This window comes from Solanum pennellii, chromosome 1 (genome assembly GCF_001406875.1).
Source record: "Solanum pennellii chromosome 1, SPENNV200".
Lineage (NCBI taxonomy): Eukaryota > Viridiplantae > Streptophyta > Magnoliopsida > Solanales > Solanaceae > Solanum > Solanum pennellii.
In genome coordinates this window covers 70,590,507-70,600,577 of record NC_028637.1, presented here as the reverse complement: position 1 = coordinate 70,600,577, position 10,071 = coordinate 70,590,507, and the positions used below count along the sequence as shown (strand labels likewise).

The 10,071-nt window shown below is 37.8% G+C and overlaps 1 protein-coding gene across 1 annotated transcript in view; it reads left to right on the top strand.

The window, feature by feature from the left end:
- The first annotated feature begins 518 nt into the window (after positions 1-518).
- The window catches only part of LOC107007824 (E3 ubiquitin-protein ligase UPL6), a 39,506-nt gene continuing 29,953 nt past the window's right edge, over positions 519-10,071 (top strand). Inside the window, exon 1 of the mRNA XM_015206619.2 lies at positions 519-857. Within this exon, the coding sequence (XP_015062105.1) occupies positions 699-857 (159 nt within the window). The 5' untranslated portion in view covers positions 519-698. The remainder of the gene's footprint in view (positions 858-10,071) is intronic.

Here is a 10,071-nt window from a genome sequence, read left to right as displayed (position 1 = left end):
CTTGATTTTATAACATTTTTAATATTTATGTAATATATATTATTTTGAATATAACTAACCAAACACTCAATAAAAAATAATCTCAACATAATTTATCCTATCATAATTAATATTAACATAATTTATCCTATCAGAGTCCATATTCAACCCTTTTAAGTTTAGACTTTACACATTGTTGATGTCAAATTTGTAAGACATATGAGCCAATCTTTTCATTTTCGGGTCTTTAAAGGTTAAAAGATTCCTTTTCATGATGTTTTCTTTTAACTTTTCCTTTTTTAACTTTTTTAAAAAAAAGTTATTTAATTAACTAAAATACAACATCTAATAATATTAACATAAATAATCAGACGAATAAAGCGATAAACTCAAGTTTTTTCCTTTTTAATTAATATGGATTATGATGCATGTTGACAGATTTTCTTCGTTAATTAAAAATCTCGATTCGAACCCTCAAATAATATGAATTTCGAGCATTGAATAAAAAAAAACATTTTAAATGCCAAAGGTCATTCTAAATCCGTTTTGGCTTATTTATATAATTATTATATAAGAAATTCTCTTGAGTTGAACGAAAAGAACCTAAAGTAAAATATACACCCATTCCCGAGTCCTCCTTTTGTTGCTGCTACTATTTTAAGATCAATTCAACAAAATCTAGATTTATCAATCGTAAGAATTATTGTGATTTTTCAAGTATGTTTTTCTCCGGTGATCCTTCGACGAGAAAGCGAGTCGATTTGGGTGGCCGCAGCTCCAAGGAACGTGACCGACAGAAGCTTCTAGAGCAGACTCGTTTAGAGCGGAATCGTCGCCTCTGGTTGCGTCAGCAGAACTCTGCTGCCCTCAAAATTCAGGTTTCCTTTTTGCTTGCTATAATTCATGTTTCTTGCTCACAATGGTTTTACCCTTATTGGGTTAGAGAAAAGTTTTGTGGCAGCTAAAATTACTGTTTTACAACTAGTTCAGGATTGAAGCACAATTGATCAATTGATACTTAATTCCCAACTCAACTAATTCGGGACAGACGCTGATAACGTTGATAACCAATAAGTTTAGCCTTACTTAGGCTAGAATTTGAGTATTTATGAGGTGGCTTTGCAGAATTGAATGATGTATTATTTGATAAAAATCAGGTTAGGGATCTAAGAACTTGAGAAAGAAAATTCAAAAAAAATAAAGAAAAAAGTGCAAGCTAAAAAGAAACATACAACAACATATCTCGTGTAATACTACAAGTGGAATTTGGTGAGGGTTAGATATATGTAGACCTTACCCCTACCTTTGTGAGACAAAGCCTATTTCTGATACCAAAATAAACTGAAAATAAAGATAGAACAAATTTTAAAGAGTGATTCTTGAATTTAAAGAACATATAAACAAGTTCAAGAATGATAAAAAAAAAACTTGAAAATAAGTATATTCTTCAAATTGACTCCTACGACAACAAAACCAGTGCAATCCCTGAAGTCTATTCTTGCAATGACTTGTGTATCAATCCTCGCTTCCACATCTAGCTTGTGAACGTAATTGAAGTTGCACAATAAGTACTCAGTCTTGGTTATGCTCAACTTGAACCCTTTGAGTTCCAAGGTCCGTCTCCAAACCTCCGGTCTATCGTTAACTTTGTTGATAGTTTTGTCAATCAGTATCATATCATTTGCAAATACCATCCACTACGTTATCTTTCCTTGGATATGCAACATTAGTTCATTCATCACTAAGGCAAAAAGAGACAAGGTAAGAGTTGATCGCTGATGCAACTCCATCATGACTAAGAAGTGTTCTGGGTCGCCTCCCAGTGTCCTCACTCGAGTCTTGTCTCAATCATGCTTGTCCTTAATCGTCCTAATTTAAGCTACAAGTACCCCTCTAGCCTCTAAACTTGATCATATTGCACCCTAGAGACTTCTTCATATGCTTGTTTTATATCAATGGACAACCATATTCAAGTCCCTATTCTTCTCCCTATACTACTCGATCAATCTCACTAGATGGATGACTTATGTAGTTCAATGCCCGGATATGAATCCAAATTGGTTCTCAGTAATAGATGCACTCTTTCTTACCCTTATCTCCCCCGTCCTCTCCCAAACTTACATATTGTGACTCAACCACTTGATACCCTATATTTGTTACAATGTTGAATATCCCTCTTGTTTTGAACATTGGGATCATTGAACTCCATCTCCATGCTCTGGGCATTTTAGATGTCTTAAATGTAATGTCAAACAACTCAGTTAGCCTCTGTAGCTCTTCCAAAATTTTGTGAACATCCGTTCTAGACTAATCGCCCTCCCCATTCTCATCTTACAAATAACCTGCATAATCGCCTCAAACTTTATAACCCTCCAATACCCAAAATTTCAACTACTCTATGAGAAGGTCTAAATCATCCAACACAATAATTTTGTCCCCTTTCTCATTTAAGAGTTCATGGAAGTATGTCGGCCATCTTTGTCTAGCATGTGCCTCTACCACTAATACTTTGTCTTCCTTGTCTTTGATGCACTTCACTTGGTCCAGGCCTTGGACCCCCTCTCTCGCCTTGGCAAGCCTATACAACTTTATATCCTCGCTTTTGTCTTGAAGTTTTTCATATAGGTGTTCAAAGGTCGTTGTAACAACTAACTTATCTTCATTCTTTGCCACCATATACCTCTCTCTTTTGCCCTCTTTTTGTTCTCGTTTGTACTCTCCACCAAATCCTTAGACGCGACCTCTCTGGTCTTCACTTTTTGTTGGACTGCTCCATTCTACCACTAATCTCCTCAATGTCCACCAACGTTCCCCCTCAAGACCCTAATCCTCTCTAGCTACTTTTTTAATGCACTTAATTGTCATGTACCACATACAACTTGCATCCAGAACACTACCCCAAACCCCTATCACCATCAATTTCTCCCCTATCTCCTTAGTTTTGGCTGGGGTCAAGATTCAAATTGACTCCTAACAACAATTAACCAACAAGGAACTTATCGCCTTTGATCTAGAGTCATTCTCATTTTATTCGAAGCAATCTCAGGTTTAAACTTCAACTAGTTCAAAAGCTTCATCTACCCAACAATCAACCAACTAGGAAATAATCGCCTTTGATCGGAGTCATTCTCATCTTATTTGAAGCAATCATAGGTCTACACTTCAACTAGTTCAAAAGCTTCATCTACCCAATTAATGAGTTACCTTGGATTGCTAGTTTGGCCAACATCCATTTTGAAAATAATAGGAGTTGTCTACAATGTATCTTGGTCTGCCTCTAGGAGACAAGATCACATCAAAGGGTATCTGGAAAATGTATCGGAGAAATGAGAAGTCTTTTTCTATGACCGTGGTGTCCGAAGCCAGCTTTTTCGCACTTCAACTAATTCCACGGGGTGCATGCTACTGCCCAACAACACATGCCAGGTAACTTTGTCCTCCAAAGTTTGGACAAATGGGAAGAATCACCTAGTGTTTTGTCGTCTCTGTTGAGTTTTGAATCTAAGACCTCATGGTTCTCAACGAAATGTGAGAAGAATCTAGTCAAGTGAAAAAGTTCGTATCTATCCCTTGGTGGTATAGTTACACTCATAAACAATGTCTTAGATGCATTGCCTACCTACATGATGTCTTGTAACCTATGCCAACAATTGTGAGGGACATACTTATTAAGGAGGCAAAGTCAATTCTTACCAAGTATATCCCGTCAAACATTGCCAAAATATTGCATGTTTTTGTTCTAGATCCATCTTCAGTTACTTAGAAATTAGAGAAGCCACTAAGGGACCTTCTTTTTGAAGAAGGAGGTAGGTAGTTGGATGGTATAAGGTGTGGCCCCTAATGACTCGGGCAGATGAGAAACTGGTGGTTGTCAATTTTCATACAAATCCTCTTACAATAGCTGAGAGGATTTGTGAAAGAATTTAGTATAGAGGAGGCCGACTCCATACTAGAATTTTGGAAGCCTTGTGAAATGTACATAGGCTTCTTACTTTCTGTTCTACCGTGGCCAACACTACCTTTATGATGATACATAATATGCTACCATTATTAAAAAAAAGTCACTTGGAGTTTCTCCATTTCCCTTTTTGTTCTTTTATCTTCATATCTAATTGAGTTGAACTCCATGTTATTGCGTATGTTAGAGGTCATTAATGATGCACCTCGATACCTGGAAATAACTCTTGTTGTCATGCTGAAACGTACATACCAGAGTATCCTTTTGTTTAATATAATTGGCCTCCAATAATGAAGAACTATTGTATTTAGCATTTTCGACATTTTTGTCCCCTGTCGACACATAAAGTTTGCTCTCGGTTTCAGCATATCCGTCACTACAACATTTTCCGTGGTCATTTTAACCTCTCATGTTCCAGATTTTGATTTCCATTGGTATATTGGGGAAGTTTTACGTAAACTACATCCTCATCCTTCCCTGGATCCTTCCTTTTTCTTTACCTCCATAGCTTTAGAAAGGAGAGAATTTCAGACTCACAATTCAGGTTGAAGACTCCTCTCAGGTGAGTCTCCTTTCCCCCAGTTCGTGTCGTTGTATTTGAAATCATTATATACAATCACAAATTATAGAATTTATCCCTTTTTTCTCTTTTCTTTTGACAAAGATAATGTTGTATTCATCAGCATTAAGGATATGCTAGAGACCTCCAAAAATTGGTTTCCAACAAGAGAAAAAAAACAAAAAAGCTAATAGCTTACAAAGAGCCTATAAAATCCAAAATTTGTGCAGCTTCTTCTATCCATTCCTCGTTACACCAAAAACAAAAGTAGTCAAGCAGTTCCATTTGACTTTCTCTATTGAATTTGCTTTGTTATCATAGCATCTGCTATTTCTTTCTTTCCAAATACACCATCAAATGCATGATGGTATTATGCTCCACCACTTTTTCTTAGACTTTCTCCCCCCTTTGCTGATCCAACAATTAAGTAGATCTGCTGTATGTTCAGGCATAATCCATTCGATATGTGTTAGTCCCAAAAAAAGGTTCCACAATTGTGTTGTCACTTTGCAATGGAGGAACAGATGGTTGTTGGTTTCCTCAGTCTCATTACAGAGAGAGCACCAAGAGGCAATATAGAAACCCCTCCTTTTCAATTTTTCATGAGTGGAGCATGCGCTTCTGGTAACCAACCAAGAGAAACACTTTACCTTGGTTGGCACCTTGTTCCTCCAAATTTGCTTCCAGGGACCAAGCTTGCCACCTGGATGCTCCTTCACCTCCTTAATATATAGCTTGTTAACAGAAAGTCTTACATTTCTATAGTGTTTCCATATGATGGAATCTTTGTCTTATGATAACCCATTAAAACCATTGAGAACATGTAATAGCTCAGCCACTCTCCCAATCTCCCAGCCATTTAAGTGCCTTCTAAACACAATATTCCAACCATGAATAGACCATACCTCAACCACTGTTTCTTCCGGATTTGTACACAAGGAGAATAGGTCAGGAAATAAGACCATCAGAGCCTCATTTCCATTCCAATTCTCTTTCCAGAATAGGATTTTCGTCCCATTTCCCACCTTGTAGACTATGTTTCTACTTAGATCAGGCTACAAATTTCTTATTGTTCTCCAAGCTGACACCCCATAAGGGCTATTTGCAGAGTTGGAGACCAATTTCCATTCAAACCGTACTTGTTGATTATCATCTCCCTCCACAATGCTTCTTTCTCAGTGTTGAACCTCCATAGCCATTTTGACAAGAGACATCTATTCTGCAGCCGAACCTCCATAGCCATTTTGACAAGAGACATCTATTCTGCAGCCCCAAGTTTCTGATTCCAACTTTACCAGATTGTTTATGTAACTGTGCAGTCTGCCACTTGACTAAATGCAAACCCTTCCCTTCTTAATTCCCTTTCCACAAGAAATCTCTTCTCAGTTTGTCAAGTCTTTCTTCCACTTTAGCTGTCATAGGGGATAAAGACATAACATAAGTTGGAAGAGAGTCCAACACAGAGTTTATTAAAGTGACTCTCCCTTCCAAAGAGATATACTGAGCTTTCCAATTGGCCAATTTCTTCTCTGTCTTTTCAATTATGCCGTCCCAAATTCCTAGCTACTTATGATTCTGCCCCAATGGCATGCCCAAGTAAGTAGTGGGAAGATGTTCTACTTTACACCCTAATATTCTTACTATGCTCTGAAGTTGAGGGATGCTGCTTTTCCTCCAATATACTAATAAACTCTAGACTGCTTCAAAACCACCAAAGTCATTCTTATAAAGGCAACCTGTTCAGCCTTGGCTTCACATAAAATAATTGGTCATCTGCATTTCCCTTCCTGAAGAGTTGCGAACCTTGAAGCCTTTTAACCAATTGTTTTGGGTAGCTACTCTCATCATACTATTATAACCCTCCATGGCTAGGATGAAAAAAGGAAAGGAGAGAGTGAGTCTCCCTGCCTTAGACCCCTTTCTGATGGGAAAAAACCTACAGGTTCTCCATTAACTAAAATGGAGAACCTAACAGTTTTATGTAATAATCAATCCACTTCAGCCATTTATCCCCAAAACCCATTTGTTTTAGAATCATTATTAGGAAACTCCAATGGACATGATCATAAGCCTTCTCTATGTCCAGCTTGCACATCATTCCTGGATCATCTCCTTTGACTCTGGTGTCCACATACTCACTTGCTATAAGTGCTGCATCAATGATCTGCCTACCTTTTATGAAGGCCATCTGTTGTTTATTCACAAGCTTACTGATCACTTTCTTTAACCTTTATGCTAGTATCTTGGCAATGATCTTGTATATTCCACCTATCAAGCTTATAGGTCTGAAATCTCTTAGTTCCACAACTCCCACCTTCTTTGGGATCAATGCCATATAGGTTGCATTTAGGCTCTTCTCAAACATTTGGTGATCATGGAATTGCCTCAAGGTGCTCAGTATGTCTTCCTTAAGCATTTCCCAGAAGCTTTGATAAAAATTCATCGGGAAGCCATCCCGGCCTAGGGCCTTGTCACTGGAACACAACTTGAGTGTCTCAAGGACTTCATTTTCCTCAAATTGTCTTTGTAGCCACTCTTTTTCCTCCACGTTGATGCTTTCACTCCCTTGGAGATTAAAACGTGGCCTCCATTGTTCTGTTTCCTTGTAAAGCTTCTGGTAAAAGCTTACAACTTCGTTGTTTATCTCCTCTGGTTCGGAAATAATCACACCTTCCACTTCTAGCTTCTTGATTGTACTGAATCTTTTGTGTGATGTAGCCATTTTCTGAAAGTATTTGGTATTTTTATCCCCTTGCTTGAGCCATTGTACCCTGGACCTTTGTCTCCATGCTATTTCCTCATTCCTGGAAATTTCTGCAAACTCATTGAATAACCTAGCTTTGTGCAACCTCTCCCCCACATTTAGTGTTCTCTGCTCCTGGATAGTTTCAAGACTAGCAATTTGGTTCAATACATCCTCCTTTCTATGTTTTCAGTTGCCTCTATTTTCCAGCTCCCATTCCTTCAATCTCCCTTTGAGTAGCTTTAGCTTTGTTGCCAACCTAAAAGAAGCTGTTCCATTTACAATGAAGGATGCCCACCATTCTTTTACTTTTTCTCTGAACCCTTCCACAGTTCCACCCTCATCCACCATTGCTCAAACTTAAAATAAGTCTTCTTGAGATTTAGCTTTCCACAGTTTAGAGCTATTGGACTATGATCCGAGCCTCCTCTTGAGAGCACACTTTGTCTAATTTGCGGGAAAAATTCTTCCCAATGATTAGAGTAGAGGAATCTGTCAATTCTGGGGGCTGTTGTGTGGTTCTCACCCCTTCTCCAAGTATAAGATCCTCCAAATAAAGGAGGGTCAAATAACTCCATCTCGTTGATCCAGTTAGTGAACTCTGTCATTTCTCTAGACAGATAATGGCGGTCAGTTCTTTCGTTAGGGTATCTTGTAACATTGAAGTCGCCACACACCACCCATGGTCCTTCGGAGGTGTTTCTAATTGTTGTCAGCTCCCCCCACAGTTCCTTCCTTATCATTGGGTTGCAGTCAACATAAACTGCACTTAAAAACCAAGTGATATTTTGTACTTAGCCTTTTAGTTTGCATGTAAGCATCTGACCAGGAGTCCCTATTAGCTCCCCTTCCAATACCTTTTGTCCCACATTACTACAATCCCTCCACTTCTACCCACTGCATCTACATGGAACTCACCCATCCACCTATTAGCCCACACCTCTTTGAATAAAGCATTGTCAACTCCCCTCAACTTTGTCTCTACAAAGACATAGACGTCAGCCCCCCAATGTTTAGTTAACTCCTAATGAGACTCCTTCTGCCCCCACCCCCCCCAAATTCAGTCCCCTTACATTCCACGAAATAATATTTATCTTCATTTAAGTCTAAGAGGTGTTGTTCTCCCTCTACCTCTAGGTTCCCCGTCTTTAAAGTTCATATGAAATTCTAAATTTCTTAGCTCCTTTGGGATGCTATTCTGGTTGTATTCCTTCTTGGTAGCCTCTTCTTTTTTTTTTTTATCTAGGTAGCCTCTCTTTTGGTCTATCTTCATGAGTAGATCAAAGGCTATTTTATCACATCCCTCTAAAGTTGCTCCAAACCTCCTGCTGAATTCAAGAACATTAGACTGCACCCATATTGTGGCTCTATCTTTACACTTTGTTTGGGTCATTGTTACCCATTGTTTCATAATATATTGTATTGTATTGTACTCTATTATACTGTATTGTATGGTAGATACAATGTTTGGTTAGACTGTATTGTTTGTTGTTGTTAAATAACATTTTAATTGTTTGGTTTGATCCTATCCTACTGTATTGTAATTTATAAATTTACTAAAATATCCTAATTATTCTAGGGTAGGAGGTTTGACTAGATTCAAATAATTAAGATAAAGGGTAAAATAGTATTTTGAAATATTATGTAATTAAATAATTGAAAAAATAAATTAAGTAACAATTGGGATACACCAAATTGGTTGTTCCATAAATAGGAGCTTTCATTGTTACGTAACAACGAAATTTAACAATACAATACAATACATTTTAAGTAACAATCAAAACAAACATTGTAGGTATAGTAACAATACAATACAATACAATGGATAACAATGATCCAAACATAGTGTTAGTCTCCTTTTCTGAGAGTGGTTCTTCTAAATTAGACTGCCGTCTGTGTTTGACATGCATCATCTTTCTCCAGGACTACAAACTCTGTATCTACACAAGAACTTTCTCTTACACCAGACAAGTTGTGAAATGCATGAGGGCATGTCTGTTCTTTATGTTTTGGGTTCTTATTTTGATCAAATAAAAGTATTTTCACTCATAAGCATGGCCAAATTGGCTGTATACAAGTGATATACCAAAAAGTAAAGAATATACAAATTATGGTCTCTACAAATTCAATCTTATCCTCTATACAACAAGGAATTTTCTTATTACGAAGAAAATAAGGGAATGAAGACTACTCTTCAACCGAGAGAAACTCGACTCTACACCTGCAAAAGCTCTCTTATTTCTCTCTCGCTACCCACACTAACGCAAGTGAAACCACGTTCCAAGCCGTTCATTTCCTTCTCCCACTCTTCTTAGCTGAACATCAAGTATTTCACCATTTTTGGCATTGCCCAAAGAGTGCCCAACCACCTAAGCATATACATCATAGTCTCATAGTTAGCCCACAATGAAGTAAAAGATGATTCACATCCTCACCAACCTCCTTACCCATGTAACACCAACTGACACAAACAACCTTTTGCTTTCTAAGATTTTCCGCTATCAAGATCCACCCACCTAGTGGCTAAGCCAAGTGGAAAAACACACCTTTTTCTAAGGAACCCTTGGAACTCATATTGCTTTACATGGGAATTTTTTATCCTCCCAAACTAATAGTTTCTTATAAAAAGACTTCATGGAGAACACTCCATTATTTTCCAAGGCCCACCACTAAACATCGGATGATTTATCGGATTGACTTGCCTACAAATGAGGCTAACAATCTCTGCAGCTTTCTCACTTCTCAATCTTGAAAATCTCTTCTGAATCTCAAGTCCCAAAAGGTCTCTCCACCTTGTGCCCCCTAATTTGTTAAATTAGCATCTCTTTGACA